This window comes from Nycticebus coucang, chromosome 9 (genome assembly GCF_027406575.1).
Source record: "Nycticebus coucang isolate mNycCou1 chromosome 9, mNycCou1.pri, whole genome shotgun sequence".
NCBI classification, from domain to species: Eukaryota; Metazoa; Chordata; class Mammalia; order Primates; family Lorisidae; genus Nycticebus; species Nycticebus coucang.
In genome coordinates this window covers 79,233,982-79,254,983 of record NC_069788.1, presented here as the reverse complement: position 1 = coordinate 79,254,983, position 21,002 = coordinate 79,233,982, and the positions used below count along the sequence as shown (strand labels likewise).

The window sequence follows — 21,002 nt, the reverse complement described above, 5'->3', positions numbered from 1 at the left end:
GTAATTCCAAATAAGTTACACACCTGACAAGTAAAGATATGTGTAGATATTTTTATAACCTATAATATATATGATTTGCCAGATAAAAGAGTTCTGAATATCCTCTACATCGGATAACAAGACACAGATCATCAAGTGATGGACAGTATTTCAAAAGTAGAACTCCTATCTATAAACATATAAGTATTTTGAAACCCTGAGCATAATGTTACTCATCAATAGCCAGTCCTCTGTCCTTAATAACAAAATTCATAAAACCTGTGGGTCAATTCACAATTCAAATAACCAAGAAGACCATAATATTTTATCTCTGTATCTCATGCAGAGAAACAAAAAAAAGGTAGGCCTCTGTATTTCAGAAGTTTTATTTCCACGTAAGCTAAGAAAATCTGGCTATCAAACTTTAAATATATTCTTCACTACTATGATAATAGTCCTACACAAAAAAACCGAGATCAATTCTCACAGGAACAGAAAAAACACATCTAAATGCAATGTAAAATTAGAACCATCTTCTAAAATGAAATTCATTTCAGATATTTGCTTTAAAAAAGTATCAAGCCAAATGTACTCTATGTATTAAAATACCAACTTTTCTTTATGTTTTCTTTTTTTGATTTCAGATTAATATAAGGGTACATATGATTACATTATCTTATAAAGTCCAAGTTGTAGTTGAGCCCTTCACCAAGAGGTATGCCATATACCCCTACACTGCGCCTGTTAGGTAAGAGCTTACCTAACCCCCTTTTCTCCTTTCCTCCCCCACTTCTTGAATTTAACTGTGTTTTTCTCTAATGTGGGCATATAGTTGTTCATCTACTAGTTTCGTATTAGTTTTGAGTACAATGGATACTTGCTTCTCCATTCTTGTGATACTCTGCTTAGGAGAATGTTCTCTAAATCCTTTACATTCAAAAGATGCAAAGTCTCCATCTTTCTTTATGGCTGAATAGTATTCGATGGTATACACATTACCACAGTTTATTTATCCATTTGTGGATTGATGAGCACTTAGGCTGTTTCCATACCTTGGCAATTATAAATTGAGCTGCAATAAACATTCTAGTGTAAATGTCCTATGATAAAATGATTCGTTTTCTTCTGGATAGATACCTAATAATGGGATTGTGAGATCAAATGGAAGGTCTAATTTTAGCTCTTTGAGGAGTCACCATGCTTCTTTACAAAAAGACTGTACTAATTTGCAATCTCACAAACAGTACCTAAGTGTCCCCTCTCTCTATACCCATACCAGGATCTGTAGCTTTGGAACTTTGTAATGTCGACTGTTCTCATTGAGGTTAGGTAATATCTCAAGGTGATTCTTAATATAATTATATATATTATTATATATAATTATTATTTTAATAATTATTTAAAATTATATATAATAATATATAATTTACTGATTTACTTCCTTATGTTTCCTAATAATGGTTTTCATCCTAATGAGTGAACGAAAAATGCATATTAATATATTTTAATAAGTTGATTTACAAAGAATTTAAATTTGAAGGACTCAACTGCAACTAGGACTTTACCTTACAAATGCAAACAATGCAACCTAATCATATGTACTCTTATGTCAATCCAAGATAAAATACACCTTTAAGTAAAAAGAAGTTTTAAGAAATAAATCATTCATTTATCCAAACTTTTTTTTTTACTAAATATAATAGTTTTAAATTAATCTTGCAAATAAGTTACAAATCTGCTCTCCCAGAGGGTGAGTAAAATGTAATTAGTAAATAAAAAGAACACTTTCTTTTAAATATACAGCTTTGTCTACTTTTTGGCTAATTTTAAGTCATGTCTTTACATAATAGTAAACTCATCTTCCTTTATTGTCTGGTCAGAGAAGTCATTGTATTCCATATTCTATACCAGAACTTAAAAGTGCTGTTATTTGAATGGGAAGAGATCATAATCACGCGTACCATTTTACGTACCCAGCTACAACTCACACAGTCCCGATAAGTTGCACACGTAATGAAATGTATGAAAACATAAAATGATATTAAAAAATAGGAGACCTCTAATTAACAATCTCTTTACAAATAAGGAAATGGAAAACTGCTGTTCATGTACCCACCAAAAGTCAAAGGGCTCATGAACCTAAAGCTATGTTACTACATGTAGAGCCAGGCCTAAAACTTAAGTTGAGGTACAATCTCATTATCACCATATGAGTGAAACCCTTCACAGCTGACAATCCAGCACCCACTAACCTGGTGGTTGCATGGTTCTCTATGAGATACCAGGTAGCTGAAAAATTCTCACTTGTGAAATCAGCACTCATGCCAGGGAATAGCATTTCTAAGTCCTTCTGGGGAAACTTGCTTCTGAGGGGAAAAAAGGTTTAAGATATATTTCAACTATTATTACTATAAAAATGTAACAGACATTACTGAGTACCTAGAGTAATAAACATGAATATAAACATTAAAATTATATATGATACATTATCAAGAATGTTTGTATATATGTATGAAATAGATATCCCACATCATAGTTGATTTTCTATCATGTAAAGTTTGATTTTATATATAAAACAGAGCAAATTAGTTGAAAAACAAATCATACTAATAAAAGAAGATTTAAAGAGGAATTAAACATCAGGCTGAGTTGAATTTTATGACATCTATCAAAGTATGAAATCATTACTCACCCAATAGATAAAAACAAAAATTTGGATACAGTGAAATTTTAAAACATTAGATCACTTTGCTAAAAATGCTTTTTGTTAAAGACCCATATGAAAGTTGTTTTATAACATACAAGATCTAAGAAAATCACCAAAGCACTAATAAAACTAAATTTAATTGCACAGCACTCATATTTACATGTCCATGTCTAGAATATTTTAAGAAAAGCTGTCATAACAACAGGCTATACATTACGTGCAACTCCCTTATCGTGCATACCTTTTCGAGATCAACTTCTGCATCAATTCTTTCATGTATTCATTCAAGTATTAATGAAGTCTCTACCATAGATCAGACTCCATGTTGGACAGCAGAAGCTTGGCAGCTGAATCCTGCCTGCCCAGGAATCACAACCTGACAGTCTGGCTGCTGCTCTGCAGCACAAGCATCCCCAGGAACTGCATCTGTTTGTCTTTTGGGGTTCACTTCCACCATGCTTGGCATCAAACCCAATGCTTTAACAACCTCAAAGAGATGATACTTTCCTGCAAACACCATGCTGCTTTTTACTATGTTCCTCTGATTTGCTGCCTCCTCTACAAAACCCTGGACAAACTCAACTTACCAGGTATTATACAAATAGGATATAATATCATTAGACAGCCCAGTATCTCTTCAGTATTTATTCAGTAGAGGAATTACCCCTACCACAGAAGAAAATGTGGGGGCAGGTCCATTGAATTTTCTGTTTACTATTGTCTGGGAGAGTCTTGCTGTCCCATTATCACAAATTCAGAAATTAGAGAGCTTAGTCCAAGATCAATACTCAAACTTCAACGAAAGGTAATGCTTTTCCTTCCCTCTCCCCAGCTACGAGCAGTAGTCGACAGTCTTCTCATTTTGGGGGGAAATGCACAGCTCTGCACCCTTCCTCTGCTGGTCACTGTCTCAAACAGAAGGGTTTGGGTAGGATAGACAGAGAGGAAAGAATGGAACATCATTCTGGACCTGTGCCTGGCACTGTCACAGGTGGCCTGTACTCTCTGCCTGCCAGATAGTAAAGCGATTTGAGTCTGGTGGGCATCTTCGTGAGTTCCCCGCAGGCTGCTCAGAGGACCCCTCCAACCCCATGACTCTGGGATGCATTTGCTTCCTGCTGCCATTCCTTTGTCTTGAAGTGTCCCAGTCTTACTGCTAAGATTCTCCCTACTGGAGCCCCTCCCCATTCAGGTGACCAGGCCTCTTAGGCACACCTTCTAGTGGCCTAGAGTCTGCTCTCTCCAGCCAGGTGTTCATCTGGTCACAGGAGACACCCCTCCCAGGGCAGCCACCCGCACTCTCCATGAGCTCTGTGTCTCACAGCTGCAGGGAACATTGTCAACTGGTAGTCCCACAAGGTCCCAATCACGGGCCCAAGAGGATTGGGATCCTCCCCTCTCATGGCCTAACCCCTGTCCCCAAAGGAATCTCCACACAAACCCTCCTCACCTTATATGTAATCTCTCCCTTCCTGCTCTTTAAAAGGACAAAGGATACAAGTAGCAAAACCAACTCTTAAGGATTTCCTTTACAAATCCTACACAGAGAGACACCACTCTAGAATTGAGTCTCTCATGCCATGAGCAGCTCTGTAATGAAGTGAAAGAGTCCTACTTTACATACTATGACAGTGGCCTTCTTCATTAAGAAGTGTACTTTTTTAATGGGGGACGGGGAGGGAAACCCTTACTTAGCTTTGTGATAACAGAAAAGATGAGATGAGATTTTAGGAGGATTGGCATCACTTCTGTTTAGTAACCCTGAGTCTGACTCAAGCTTGCTTCTTTTCTCACTACTTTCAAAAATTAAAAGATCTGATCTACAGCCTGAACCTTCTCACTAGGTGGGTGCGGCCTTCATCATCTTGCTGGTCATTTTCACTAGTCAGCAGTCTCTAAGAAGGAGGTGGAGAACTCTGAATTTGTAGAAGTTTATTTTGGTTTGGATTCTTCATGATGATTTTGATACTTTTCTGAGTAAAAAAAATACTGTCACCATTGAAAGTTTTTCTTACTTTATTTATTTGTATACTATGCCTGGAAGTTAGAACTTCTGGAGAATATAATGGCTGAGTGGAGACTTAGGCTAAGCCATGATGTGCTGAGCCCCAGCAGAAAGCCATCCCTCTAACTCATCGTGGGCTTCCTTCTATATTCTGCCCTAGCCACTGGGTGGTATTCATCTGCAGCACTCTACGAGTGAGCCTGTACCTGTGTCTAAACTGGGCTGGAAGGAACAACACGACCCATCAGTAAGGCCTGTCATCGGCGTACAGAAGTACACTGTGTCTGCGGACCATGTTTTTATCAACCTAGCTTCTGGACCAGTGATTTTCTTTTCTTTTCTTTTCTTTCAAGCAACAGGATAGAGTTTATTGACAGGGAGAAAGATTGATAAGCAGGATGAGCAAAAGAGGGAGAACAGAACCTCTGGCAGCGGGGAGGGGGGGGGGATCCAAATGGGAAGCCCCCTAAACCAGTGAGTTTCAACCAGTGTACTATGGCACCCTGGTATACTCTGAGGATCTCAGGTGTGCTGCAAAAATATTTAAAGATCATTAATTAATTTTTTTCTGAAAGACGTTCAAGGCACAGTTAAGTATATTCTTCTTTTTTTTTGACAACTTATTTTAAGTGAGACGCAGAAGTTTAACTACAGGTTCAAGTGTGCTGTAAGATAAAGAAGGTTGAAAAATACTGTTCTAGGGGCAGCACCTGTGGCTCAGGGAGTAGGGCGCCGGCCCCATATACCGGGGGTGGCAGGTTCAAGCTCGGCCCTGGCCAAAAACTGCAAGAAAGAAAAAAAAAAAATACTGTTCTAGACATTGGTGTATCTTACCCAGAAAGTTCAATAAATCTTAACAGAGTCAAAAAGTACTAGAGAAATACCTGCTATCAACTAAATCCCCAATAACAACAGTCTTCACAAATTATCCAAGTATAGGAAATCCTCATCTCCCCAGAACTGAAGGCTGCACTGACCTCTGATCATACCACACACTTTAGCCTGGGCAACAGGATGAGATTTTGTCTTTTAAGGGAGGAAAAAAAAAGGAAGAAAAAAAGAAAAAAATCCTCATCTAAAAAGGATAAATTCCAGACTCACATATTAAAGACATAGCTGAGAAAAAAGTTGCAAAAGGCGACTCACACGTCAGGAGCTTATGCCCCTGGCTCTTGGCCTATCGAGTTTTATTTTGATTGGGTGTTTTCCTACCCAAAATGGAAGCAGAGGATGAAGAGGGGTTGCTCGCATTAAGAACTGACAACACTAAGAAAGGATCTATGACACAATGACAGCAAGTAACGCAAAAAGCATAAAACACAGACACAAAACTCATAGGCAATGCCATGGCAAAATGGTTAGGACTATACAGTCCCCACAATTCTGACAACTAAATCATGCTCAACATATTTAGCTAATATTTTTTAAAAAGGATATATGTGGCACATATAAAAAAAAGTTATGTCCTAAACAGTTAAAATGCTCAAACTGGTGGTACTGAAGGAGGGTAAACCCACAGCTATCCAGTATTTTCTATTCTGTGCTAAATATTTAAAATTCACCTGATTCTTGAACATTAGTAACATTTATGATGCACTAAATTGTTACTTTTACAAAAACAAACTGATCTCAGTTATATGAAAAGACAAAAGCCTAATGTCCAGTGAGAGCTCTGTTAGAAAACTGTCCCATCCCTAAGGAGTCCCTGCCTATCTCCCTTGTCCTCAGAAGGACAGGGATAGGCCTGGCCACAGTTACAGCATGGAGTGGAGTCTGCACTATAAAGAGAGACCCCTGGGCATGGGGAGGCACACAGGCTCAGCACCCTTATGTCTTCAATCATGGACACACCATGCCTGGCAGTTTCCATAATTCATGAGGATAATGGGATCAGAAAGAAATAGGGGTGGCAGATGCTGAAACTGAGCTTTGGCTGCAGAGTGAATGGTGAGTAGGGAGCTCACTCTGCAGAGATCTCTGTGCTGAGATCTGAGGCATCAGGCCACCTGCCCATATTTCACCTCCTGTACATAAATCTCCTCCAGGCACCTGAACGAGCCAGGCAGAACTTGAAAAGCATTGTATCTCTTGGCCAGAACACCATCTCCTCGTCTCCAAACACTCAAAACCTTCCCTAAGACTAGGTTTATTAGTCAGTGATTTCTTAATGAAGACATTAAAACTCTTTCACCAATCTTAAATAATCAGAAGAAAACTACTGAGACATATATCAGGAATCAAACATATAGAAGAAGACAGAAATTATTTTCCAAAATAATTGGACAAAGAGATATCAAATAATTTTCAAATTCAGACAAAGAAATATCAAATAATTTTCCCCAAATCACACAATTAAGCCCAGTACTATCCTGGCATAGGACACATAGCTCATTTTTAGGAGATGCTGTTGGCTGGTGGCACGGCCTTCACACTGGTCCCTCTCTGCCAGAAGCATCCCACACAGCTCCCAAGCCAGCCACACCTGCCATTTTGCCCTTGCTCTTGACTGGGTGCCTTGTTTTGTCTGGTAATGTCCAAGGAGGTATCTGCTGGAACATTACTGAGAAAGGTCTCCATACTTTTAAGAAGGAGAACCAAGAGGAGACAGCCAGAATCTCTCTGCCTCTGAACACCCTGGTGTCTAATTTCAACACCAGGAAATGCTAAAGCCATCTGCCATTAGGAGGGAAATCAGTTTCATGCTAAGGGAAGCAGCAAACCCAGGCTGTCACCAATCTTGGTGACACCACTGAGTCACTGACTTAGCCTTAAAAGTCTACTATCTCTGGATATTGCATATTATAAAGAAAATGTCTTTTTTGTTTAAGCCAAATGAATTTTAATTTTCTGTTGCTTGCAGCTGAAGGCATCTGAATTCAATATTCTATGCCAAACTATATGCCTAAATATACTGATCTTTTATGTAAACACCTCAAAAATGTGAAATAGATGATCTGGAAAAAACAAGCTCCATGAAACTCCAGGGGAACACAGCTGCAAAAGTACAGATGACTCATCTCAGTATTTACTGCAGGAGGCGAAAGTTAGAAGTAGTGGTTAAAAGGCTCCTGGTTCAATCTTGAAGTTTGCTCAGTTTGTCTGTACAACCTGGGGGAAGTAATTTAACTTCTCTAAGTTTCCATAATTCATGAGGATAATGGGATCAGAATATCTTCCTCTTAGGAATGTTCTGAGGATCAAAGTAGATAATGCTTGTAGAAGGCTTAGTAATCTCTGAAATACAATAAATGCTCAAAAATGTTACTTGCTGTTACTTTTACTCTCTATGTAACTTACAGGTCATTGTCCAAAGTAGCCTTTTATTTGATTTGATTGTCATAACAACAAGTGAGTTTGATATTCCCAATAGGTAAAGAAGTGGCCCCAAAGAGGCCACCTATGTATACTTAGTCAGGATTTGAACCTGGCACATCTATCGTCAAACAAAGAATAAGAGAATCTTAAATGTGAAATAAAATCACAACTACAAAAATATAGGGGGAATTGATCTAGAATGGGGAAAATCCTAATGATCTTCATAATAGTCACCACAGTTAATGAAAGGCTAACAGTTAAAACTTAAATGTTTGTTCAGAGTGACTGGATTTTCCAACCTTTCATGTGAAGTGATAGCTCAAACATGTCAGTAGAAGCAAGGCATGTTCTAAGTAATCTAAACGAGTCTGCACTTTACATCTACTAGCATGGAGTCAGAGATCAAAAGTGACACGTACTCTACTGTGTAAACTCATTAAGTATTTTCATCAAGGAACCAAAACACACAGTTGCAGTTGCTGACAATTCTTACTACCCCTAAAAAAATAACATTTTCCATTACATGGAGTGTGAGGCCAGATCTAAACCTTCTAAAAAGGTTGGCTCCAAGCCACAGGAAGACCCAGGTGTCTAGATTGTGTGAAGAGACATAAACTATGGGAATGTTCTTAACATCTTAGCACTGGCTTTCCAGTATGAGAATGGTTTGCAGCAATGGCCCACATAAGCATGCAAATCAACGGGAATCATTCTGAGAACATTCTCGCACCCTGCTTACAGTGAGGCCCAGTTGCAGTTATGTTATTCTGCTTGCATCAAAGAGAACACATTTTCTTGGTTTGGCAGATGGAAGACGGAAGGGGGAGGCTAATACAGTACAAGTGGGTGTGGTGGTTCTTTTGACTGTGTTTGTCATACTCATTCCTTTTAGCTTTAAATTTTTAGCAACACTGTTCATAGTGTTGTATAAAAATGTATAAGTTTGTTTTGTTTTGTTTTTGATCAGACACAGTTTCTGGACTTAAGCATTATCACAATCCACCTATTTTTATGAAAATTCTATTTTTTTTTTTTTGTAGAGACAGAGTTTCACTTTATTGCCCTCGGTAGAGTGCCGTGGCAGCACACAGCTCACAGCAACTCCTGGGCTTAGGCAATTCTCCTGCCTCAGCCTCCCGAGTGGCTGGGACTACAGGTGCCCGCCACAACGCCCGGCTATTTTTTTGTTGCAGTTTGGCCGGGGCTGGGTTTGAACCCGCCACCCTTGGTATATGGGGCCAGCGCCCTGCTCGCTGAGACACAGGCGCCACACTTTATGAAAATTCTAAAGAAGGCTGTGTGTGGTGGCTCACACATGTAATCCCACACTTTGAGAGGCCAAAGCAGAAGGATCACTTGAGGCCAGAAGTTTAAGACCAATCTGAGCAACAAAGAAAGACTCCATTTCTACAAATATTTTTTTAAAATAGCCAGGTGTGGTGGCACACACCTGTAGTCCCACCTACTCGGAAAGCTAAGGCAGGAGGGATCTACGTGAGCACACGAGTTGAAGGCTGCGGTGAGCTATGATTGTGGCACTACATTTCAGACTGGTAACAGATGATCTTAAAAAAAAAAAAGAAACGGAAGGAAAGAAGGAAGGAAAGGAAGTAGGGAGGAAGGAAGGGAGGAAGCCACTTTCCTTTTTTCTAAATGTAGTGGAAAAACTGGCCACCTTTTCTGTAGGAAAGCCAAACCCATTAGAAAAAACTCAGATCTGGGCGGTGCCTGTGGCTCAAGGAGTAGGGCACTGGTCCCATATGCCGGAGGTGGCGGGTTCAAACCCAGCCCCGGCCGAAAACCACACACACACAAAAAAAAACTCAGATCTGCACTGCCCATAAAACCAATGTAGAAATAAAACAGATACTAGCAATGCATCAATTGGCTACCCTGGGCAGATATCCCCAATTAAAAACTCACCCAAAAGTTGGAGAGCATATAAAAACAGGGCAAAGTTCCATTTTCTGCCCTTGCTCCAATATACATACTGTCTCTAAAACATTACTTATAAATATTCTCTCATTAGGCAATTGAGTATTAACTTCAAGAAATAAAACCTAGTAAAGGCTTTTACTTGGTATGAATCTGTTTTACCTTCTTTTCTGTTTAAATAGTTTGTATCCATTACAAGTTAAGTCATACAAAGAACACATATATTTGTGACAATCAACATCATGAATCAGAAATAAAGACCTTTTACAAGCAAATCCTAGTCTCAATTCAAAGTGAAGTTATTTTTCTGAGCAATTAGTAACATTTTTATAAGTATCTCGGCACCATGTGTGCAAAAACATCAGTTAAAAATTTAGGATATGAAAGATTTTAACAGTCAAATGCAGCCAATAAATGCCAGTTGTTAAACTTGTGGGCTGAAAGACGACAGCACGCAAGCTGGGTCCACCAATAAAATATTTATTAAACTCTGACTCACACCAAAGAGCAACAAGGAAACTATATTCTGTTACTCTCACTTGCTGTTTCATATTCAGATGAACTTGCTACAACACTACAAGGGCCTCTCATTGTTCCCTTTGTACATTGGACTCTTAGTTGTAGAGAATTTCTATCAACATTCACACTGCAAACACCAGAAGCTGATTCATCTTCCCAAGGCAGCCTCATCATTCTGATCTGATAACTCATTAGGACCAGAGTATTTTATGATAAGCACTCATAACTCTTCGAACTTTCTTAATATATTTCAATAAACAAGTAATATTAAAGCCTGATTATTCCTTCTCTAATGACAATTTTTTAAAAATAGGTCCTCTCTACTTTCTTTTAATTATAAAAGAAACCTCCAAATGTCATTAATAAACAGAAATAAAAGGCATATACTAAGGAGTCTAAGCTGAATGCACTATTCTCTATGGAGACCAAAGCATTTATCTAAAAAATATTAAATGAGTCAGGGAAATAAAGCTCACCCCAATATTTTACAATCTGCCTTTCCTTTTTTATTTCTCTAAAATAAGATTTCTCTGAGGTCAAAGAAGTCAATGCAGCTTTCATGACAGTCTCTTAAAAAGAAAAAGAGACCTGTAAAAGCACTTTTTTTAGCCAAAACATTTCTCTTCTCTTGGGTTCTATACCTCGTCGTCCTTTCATCTTTTATTTTCTTGCTTCCTGGTATCTCTATCCTTTCTTTTGATAGGAAAAATTGCAAAAGGCTTTTAGATGGACAGATTACTGGATGTCCCTTCTCCACCCACAGGGCTTTCCCATGCTCTCTGATGCTACAGGGTCTGTGCCTTTCTCTGGTGATGGGTGATGACCACTTGGCATCTGTGTTAGTGACACAGGAGCCAGCCCCAGGACAGCTGGTACCAATGCCAAGGCTCCCTGTTCACAGAGGTGCATGGCAGGTGAGGATGCAACTGACCCCCATGCAGTAGAAGTGGTGACTCCACATCTTTTGGCCACCTTATTGCCTATACTATGTCTCTGCTATGGACTTTGCTTTGAATTTATTCTCCCCTTATTTACTAAGTTAACTAAGCTCTGACATATGTTCATTTTATATTTGTGTAAGAACCAAGAATTTCCCTTTTTCAAAAATTAACCTTTAACATTTTACATTAGTCCATGGGTGAGCAAATATTTTTTAAACTAAAGTAACAGCTGAAACGAAAAATTTAATTTTATTCCCAGTTCAGTGCTTCTTGAATAAATATACATATTATTTTCAAATTTTAATATAATTAATTATCTCATACCCTTAAGTCATTTAAAAAACAAAAGTTTCCTGCCAGTAGTGGTGGCTTATGCCTATAACCCTAGCACTCTTGGAGGCCAAGGGCAGGTGGACTGCTTGAGCTCATAAGTTCAAGACCAGCCTGAGCAAAAAGCAAGACCTCATCTCTACTAAAAATAGAAAAACTATGAAGCAAGAGGATCACTAGAGCCTAAGAGTTGGGGGCTGCTGTGAGCTATGACATCACGGCACTCAATCCAGGGCGACAGCTTGAGACTCTGTCTCAAAAAAAAAAAAAAAAAGTTTCCTAAATGGCAGAGGAATGAATGAATAATATACATCCAAGAAGAGCAAAGAATCCCAGTAACAATGACCAACTTTTACTAGATGGACAGGTTCCTAGATGTCTGTGTTCTAAATGTTTACCTATACTCACTCACTGAATCCTTCAACCACTCTAAGAAATAGGTACTCCATTTTGCACCTGAAGGAAACTAAGCAAGAGAAGTTCATTAACTTACTTAAAGTCCCAGGGCTAGTTAAGTAGTAGAGCCCGGACTCAAACTGAGAGGGCATGGCTGCAGACTGAATTAAACTACCTCTCAGAAACCTGAGCACTGTTAGTGCCATTATTCCTCACTGCCATTACCAACGTTACCAAAGGAGTATCTTGAAACATATATGCTGCCGACAGACAGTTCAAGCTTAAGCTCCTTTTGGGTAGCAGGAATTACGGGTATAATAAAGACCATCAAAGGCTGAAAAGATATGAGAAGATGGAGTAAACAAATAGGTTATATGCCAAAATAAAAGTTGAGAAAATCAATGTTATGCGACCCTGTTTCCCCGAAAATAAGACAGTGTCTTATTTTAAGGTGTGCTCCCAAAGATGCACTAGGTCTTATTTTCAGGGGATGTCTTATCTTTCCTGTAAGTAGATCTTATTTTCGGGGAAACAAGGTAATAAACATCAGAACAAATCCTAACTTTGAGCATTTTATCTAGGTCTCATATAAAATATGCACAATATCCCCACACTCATTTCGCCCTTGTACAAAACTGGCTCCTGGCTATAGAAGAACAGCCCAAGGGGCCCTCTTGCTCCACACTTTTGTGGCAGCTGGAAGAAGTTGTCAGGAGTACTACAAAATCTATTCATGCTTGAAAATGTGCTATTAGCATTTTTTTCTGGACTTGATCTTTCAACTCTTAATTTATAAGGCACCTGAAGCCCTTAAAACAGCCCTGGAATGATTCATAGTGCCAAAGTACTTCCAAGATGTTACCTAGGGTAGTCCAAGCTCACTAAAAGCTGCTAAGCCCCAGGACTTTTTCAACACACAGTATCTTCTCAAGACAAATGTGCTACCTCCCTCTGAGCCAGGTGGTGGAAACCCAGTAGAGAAAAGAAACGTGCTAATTGAATTACTAATAATCTTCAACTATGGGTCTGAAGATCATACATATAAAGATTAGTGGAGAATTTCCCCATTTGTAGAAAAACAAATAAAACTGTGGTTAATATTAGCAGAACTACAGTAGAAATTCTGTAAGTTGACCACCCAAGGGGCTGTAACAAACTGGTCAACATGTGGAGGTGGTCAGCAGAAGGAACTAGGCCTATTGTACTGATATGTACATGTGGTGCATGTCCAGTCTATGAAAATTATGTCAACTTAAGGAGGTGGCTGACTGAGGTTCTACTATAATTTATCACCTTCAGTGAGCACTCAGTATTTATCTCCAGAAGCAAAATCACCAAGGCCAGAAAATAAACTATAAGTATAATTAATATGTTAGATATACAGTTTAAATATAAAGGTACTACCTGTAAAATTTACTAAAACATTATGCTAGGGATTAAATAACCAAACTCCAGATTCAGATATAAGGTATTATTTACCTGCAACAATTCTAAAGACTAAAGTTAATACATCTGGACTAAGTAAGAATTATAAGCAGAAGTTATAAACAAAATTAAAGATGATATTGAACCTAATAATTCTAAAATATTTCTATTATACATTCTATTTTAACTTCATGTACCACCTAAATATTAAAATCTATTAACTCTAGGTAACATATTAAAGCTTATATCATTAAAAGCATTACTTATCAGTATTTCACGACTTTTCTTTTCCAAAAAATGTAAACTCAAAAAACTAAAGAGGTAAGCAATTTTTGCCAAACGTTTTAACTAACTGCAACATTCACACCCACAGCAAAGCTGACTAGGCTTCAGAAATAACACTATCTCCAAACAACTGAAGTGTCTTCAGTTGTGCTTCCTGGGACATTTCTGGATTTTGAGTCTCTTTATTACACATACATAACACTTTTCAGCAAGTGAAAAATAAAACTGAAAGCAAGATGGTACTCACTTTTTTTTTCGAGACGGAGTCTCACTTTGTTGCCCTCGGTAGATAGAGTGCAATGGCATCACAGCTCACAGCAAACCCAAACTCTTGGGCTTAGGCAGTTCTCCTGCCTCAGCCTCCCGAGTAGCTGAGACTACAGGTGCCTGCCACAACACCCAGCTATTTTTTGGTTGCAGTTGTCATTGTTGTTTGGCAAGCCCGGGGTGGATTTGAACCTGCCAGCTCAGGTGTATGTGGCTGGCGCCCTTAGCCGCTGAGCTATAGAGGCCAAGCCGCTACTTACTTTTGAATGTCAATGCCAAGTGGATTAGTAGGACGTAAGGACAAGGGGGGAATTCCTTTATTCCTGTCAGTACGCATATCATAATAATTCATTTCATCAACCCAAACAGCAGACTGATCCAAAATGCCTATAAAAAAACAAGGAACACAGGCTTAATAAGATAAAAAAACTTCCCTTGGCACATTCTAAGTCTTAACATATTGCTTTACTTCTTAAAGATCTAGTACAAATGCCTATTAAATAACTTTTAAGAGATCTGAGGGCATTTAACAGCTCAGAATTTTTTAATGACTAGTGGCTTAGTTTTTAAAACTCTAAGATTCTATAAAAAGGCAAAAATAACACAAGTTGGCTTATGATTTCATCATATATTATTCAATAGAGAGGACAAATGAAGCCTCTGTGTATTCTATAAATATAACATATACAATGTACATAGTAATGTATATAATGATATGGCTTTTAATATTTGTTTATTTAAGAGAATATTCTAAAATCATGTAAATTTTTAGAAAACGGCTAGAAAATATGTAAGCACAAAATATTAAAGTCAAACATTAGTTCAGTGGAAGCCTTCTTATTTATGATGATGGCTGAAAAACCATGCATGTGTTATTTTATATTTACATTTTGAGTTTCTTCTTCTAGGTTCCATAAGCTACCTAAGATATTACGCTACTGATGAAAACCTTTTTTTTTTTAATGGTTCTTGAAAATTCTCAAGGTATGTCTTTCATTTTCTTTTCCTCTACAAACACTGACATATTTTTATGAATAGTTATGCAAAATAACATGCCCATGGCTATTTCTTATTCTTTTTACTATAATTAATGCTGGAAATTTTCTAGGTGGTAGAAATAGCAGGATTTTTTCCATATTATGCTGAAATCAACTTGGTAAGTTCAACAAAATACCCAACAATTAAATCAGCCAAACACCTTTCAAGGAATGGATGGGTTTAGCAATGGAAATGACTAGGTAATTCAGGGAAGTGAGTGTGGATCAGGAGAGGGAGTGGTAATTCAGGAGAATAAGACATCATTTCTAAAAGTAGCATCTTCCTTTATGTGACTGAGTTCTTTATCATTCAACCCAGCATAGGACTTAGCTGCTACTACCTCCAGGACGCTGGCTACTCTAGAACAGGAGCCAAGTGACGGGGAACACAAGGGATGTGTGCCCACCTCTGTGGGGAGGATAGGAAGGGTTCCTAGAATAAGGCTAAATACCAGGCTACTTGTAGCTGCATAATCAATCGTTTGTGAACCCACTAATTCTCTCAGCACCCATAGTTGTGCCAGCAGGCAACAGGCGACATTGTCAAAATTTATGCTCAAGTCCAGACACCCTTGAGTCCAGTTCAGTATACCTTTATTTGGCCTACTATGTGCTAGGTCCTAGGCTGGGTGTTTTAAAATAACATTGTTACATTGACAAAGTTTTCTTTATCTGCTATATAAACATGTTATAAGAAGATATTAAATTTCATCAAAATGTTTAAGTTCCTCCAGAACACTATGTAACAGGTTCCTGCTTTCATTTTACAGGTCAGTTTTTTAAGATACTAAACAAAAAATAAAAATGGAAATGTTATATTTAGGTGTACATATGTAAGCATACTCATATATGTATATATATGTAAATTTCACTTTGAATTTTTCCTAATTCCTTAGATTTTTATTTACTAAAAAAATTCTAGAAATTTGTAGAGAATAATGCTATAGAAAGGCCCTATGCTCTAGAATAAAAAACAAAAACAATTTATACAATGACTTACTTTTCCATATAAAGAGAAATACTGCCTGGGTATAATTATGCCCACGATATTCTTACATAATACAAATATTTATCAAGTACTGACTACGTGCAAGACATTACAGGACCACAAAGATGAATCTATAGGGGCGACAGGCATGAACAGAAATAGGTATAAGGAAAATAATGAGAAATTATAATCTCTCAATTTATTGTGTAAGGGACTATGCTAAGCACTTTCATGTTCTAAGTCGTCTAATACCATGAAGTAGGCAATGTTATTATTCCACTTCCATCCCCAAAAAACTAGGCATTAAGGTCACACAGTTGTGGTGAGAGCCCAGGTTAGAATTCAGAGTGCGGCTCCTCAGACCAAGTTTCTAACACTGCTGACACAAGGAAGCAAGTGGTAAGTACACAAAACAGGAACACATAAAGTTCTGTGGATTCAGAGAAGGCTGATTATTACTAGTGTGGAGGTCTAAAAGCAGATCTAAGCCAGGCAACATTTCACGGGAGCCTCAAAGGCTAGAGAAAATGAGGGAAAATGGAACATTATGTACATAATACTATTGCTAACTGGGCTAAATTGAAAGTATATTTCACCTCAAATCTTAATTGTATAATAGTATAAAAGCAATGTCATTATATTCTAGATCAAGGAACCAAAACTGGTAAACCAAAATGTTAAAGGAACAGATTTTAAGAAGTTGGAAAGAGAGTCTGTATGAACATCATCCTTAGGTCTTACTGTTAGCTCAGCAAACTGCCTTTTCAAAAGTACTGTCTTAATCAATGTTCCACTCTTCAGAATAAACATAAACTGAATCTAAGTTGAGATAAGAGAGTAGGTAAATTTCATACACATCTATTAGTTCTACATTTGAAAAGACAAACTCATTTTTACTTCTTCTTTAGAATAAAGGCATGAAAGGATTTACCTATTTTTTCAGGTTTGAGTAGCTTGAAAGAGACTGTTGAGGTTCCTTTGCCACCTGACTTAGTTGTAACAATAATGTCTCCTTTGTCATTTTTGGCTTGTCCCACTCGACACACTATTTTACTTGCAGACATCCATTCTGCCGTCAGGAGGCAATTATGTCCACAAATTGTCAAGCCTGAAAGTAAAAGCATATACATAACAAAGTTCAAAGAACTTAAACATGTATATTACATTAAAAAAATGGAAATGACATTTCTTTATTCAATAGTTGAATTTATTATTGAATATACCCAATATTATTTATAAATATACCATTGTCTCTATTGGTTTTTTTAATCTATTTTCCCCTAATATTTAAGTTAAGACTTCTTTCAGAATATATTTAAGTTTATTAAAACATCAATGGAATAATAAAACAATTAACCACAATAATTATGTTTAGGTGATCTAGATTATTTTGACTATAAGATCTTAAATTAATTTCAGAGGTATTAGAAGGGAAATTATTGCTATTACTAGATGTCTATGTTATTAATGTATTTAAAGATATTAATAAATTTACATATCATCCCCCAGAAACATTCTACCCTGTTTCCCCAAAAATAAGACAGTGTCTTATTTTAAGGTGTGCTCCCAAAGATGCGCTAGGTCTTATTTTCAGGAGACATCTTACCTTTCCTGTAAGTAGGTCTTATTTTCGGGGGATGTCTTATTTTCAGGGAAACAGAGTATATTCATTCATCTTCCTAAAAATAATCTACGTGTACTTTTTCCAGTGTACATTTATATACAGTATTATAGAATGAAGTAAAAGTAGACTGTAGGATATGTTTATTTTTATAGACCATCATCCTTGATGGTATAAACACAGGCTATGGTAAATCCAGTGCAATGTTTTCAGGTATTAATGGATTGTCTCATTTTTTTATATCCACATATGAGTTCCTATAATGGTAGTTTCCTGCTGCCTTTAGTGTTCTAATGAAACTGTCACTATACCATATTCTACTCTTACAATAAATCCACACTCCCAAGAGGTCAACTCATGATGTCACATCCCGCATACCATGTGAATTAAAATTTAGGCAATAACCAAACAGAAGGCACTGAAATATGAGTGAGTAAGGCATGTCCCCAGGCAGAACACCAGTATTCCACCGCACTGGCCAGCTAATCTTCTAGCATTTTCCATTTCTACAAAAGAGACCAAGGTAATAAATATTTATAGAGAAAATAAACTAGAATGTATGTGGCATAGACCCAGACACTTCACACTTTTCTTTTCTCTTTAATTGACTTTGCATATTGCTCACAGTCAAGTTTGGCAAGTGCAATCAGATACCAAAAACACCTCAACTAATGCCAAATCCGATCTTTATAATGGAGCAAGACATTGAAATCAGTTTTTATTACAACTTAAAGCACTACTTAGTAAGATTGTTATGCTAACCATAAAGGAATAAAAACAACTATATGTTTAAGATATATTTTTATTGCTTGAAATAATGAGTTAAAAGAGTTTTCCTCAAACATCTATTATTTATTCATGTATACAACCTTTTCTAACAATAGCATTTATCAATTGCTTTAGAACTAAGTTATCCACTGGTTTTTGTTTTTTTTAAGGTTTAACAACACAATTTCAAATGCATTTATAATTTAAAATTATTTTTTCAAAATGGGTATATATTTGATATCGTTTCTGATAATTATTTTTTGTCATGAAAAATTTAAACAATATAAGGGATGGAAAGCCTTTCCAAACCCTACCTCCCAAGAAAAATACTGCTAACACTTCAATGCACATTTGCTCAAGTAATTTTATGCATACATAAGCCTGTCTATATATTTTTAAAGTAAATGTTTTCATTTGTAAGCTGTAACCATAGATAGTGGATATTTTGATATCACAACTTAATATTTTTTGATTTTTTTAAATATCAAAAATATTCTTGTGATTTTAAATATTAACTCACTTCAGGAAAAAAAAATTAACTCCAGACCATAATGTAAAGTCATTATTAATATAAGTTCCTTATGAGACAACTATCTTACAATTAAAACTAAGGAGTAGGAGTATATTTCAGATATAAAAACATGTTGATTTGAGCAAACATGAATGATAGTCATGAAGGTGTAAGTTAGCACAAAACCACCCCAGAACAATAGTTTATAAATCTGCTCATAGCTGTTTTCATGATTCCTCTACTGTAGTATCTGATCTGCATTTTTACCTCTTACATGTTTACATGGACGGAGCTGGAACATACTCTTCTTAGCAAAGTATCTCAAGAATGGAAGAAAAAGTATCCAATGTACTCAGTCTTACTATGAAACCAATTTATACATGTGAAATTTGCTAGGTATAGAATATAAATGTCTTAAGACAATAACTAAGAAAATGCTGTGAAGGCTATGTTAACCAGTTTGATGAAAACATTTCAAACTGTATATAAAACCAGCACATTGTATCCTGTGATTGCATTAATGTACACAGCTATGATTTAATAAAAAAATTAATAATCCTGTAGTCCCAGCTACTCGGGAGGCTGAGGCAAGAGAATCGCTAAAGCCCAGGAGTTGGAGGTTGCTGTGAGCTGTGTGAGGCCACGGCACTCTACCGAGGGCCAGAAAGTGAGACTCTGTCTCTACAAAAAAAAAAAAAAAAAAAAATTAATAATCAGCAAATAATTTAAACATAGATTCAAACAGATCCTTTGAATGTCATGGAAATAAAATCAAAAGACCTGTTTCTTGATTTCTTAAGAACACTTCGGGTAAGCAACGAAAAGCTAAGAAATCTGCTTCATGAAATATAATAATAGCACCTTTTTTTTCTTTCTTTTTGAGGCAGAGCCTTAATCTGTCGCCCTGGGTAGAGTGCAGTGGCATCACAGCTCACAGCAACCTCCAACTCCCTGGGGTCAAGCGAGTCTCCCGCCTCTGCCTCTCAAGTAGCTGGGACTACAGGTGCCCGCCACAACGCCTGGCTATTTTTTGGTTGCAGCCATCGTTGTTGGCGGGCCTGGGCTGGATTCAAACCCACCAACTCAGGTGTATGTGGTTGGCACCTTAGCCGCTTGAGCCACAGGCGCCGAGCCAATAGCACCTTTTTTTAAGTAACTTTTTTAAGTAGAATTCCAAGTAAAGTACTTTTTATAATGTTTCACTTGGCCAATGTAGATATCGTCTGAGTTTAAAACACTTGAAAATTATTTAAAGTTAAGTTTTGCTTCTTCAAAAAGAATGGTTTAGGGCGGTAGGGCGGCGCCTGTGGCTCAGTGAGTAGGGCGCCAGACCCATATGCCGGAGGTGGCGGGTTCAAACCCAGCCCCAGCCAAAAAAAAAAAAAAGCCACAGAATGGTTTAGGGCGGCACCTGTGGCTCAAAGGGGTTGGATGCCGTCCCCATATGCTGGAGGTGGCGGGTTCAAACCCAGCCCCAGCCAGAAAATGCAAAAAAAAAAAAAAAAAGAATGGTTTCTTGGTAATACATAATGCAGGTTGCTAACTGAACTAGCAAGGTTCATAAAACTTATACATACTTAGTCATGTAAGAATAGCATTACCTGAAGCTAAAACAAAATAGAAATTCATATAGACAAGTAACTATCAAGACTAGTAACTATCATGTTTGGGAGCTTACAACAACTGCTAGTTAAAATTTTGGACATAATATCCAACTGTCTGATAGATTTCCAAAAATTCTGGGGAATTTTCCACTTAGGTAAAGAAATACTTGGAATGAGCTATGTGAAAAACGAAAACATAAGATTATATAACACCATCTTTCCAAGTGATAAATTTAAGTGATATTTACTAATCAAAAACCATACTTAGAGAGAAAAACATAAAAATGAGATGTATTTAAATAACACTACCAAAAAGAATTAGCTAGAAAGTGCAAAACTCAGTTATTAAAGATAGTGTTGAGCTCCAAT

At 37.1% G+C, this 21,002-nt stretch overlaps 1 protein-coding gene across 8 annotated transcripts in view; it reads right to left on the bottom strand.

The window, feature by feature from the left end:
* EXOC2 (exocyst complex component 2) overlaps positions 1 to 21,002 on the bottom strand; it is a 221,781-nt gene that overhangs the window by 153,591 nt on the left and 47,188 nt on the right. For all 8 annotated transcript variants that reach the window (XM_053602529.1, XM_053602530.1, XM_053602531.1 and 5 more), the window contains 3 exons: positions 17,061 to 17,237; positions 14,365 to 14,491; positions 2,232 to 2,345 (listed from right to left, as the gene is read on the bottom strand). In XM_053602529.1, coding sequence (XP_053458504.1) covers positions 2,232 to 2,345; positions 14,365 to 14,491; positions 17,061 to 17,237 — 418 coding nt within the window. The remainder of the gene's footprint in view (positions 1 to 2,231; positions 2,346 to 14,364; positions 14,492 to 17,060; positions 17,238 to 21,002) is intronic.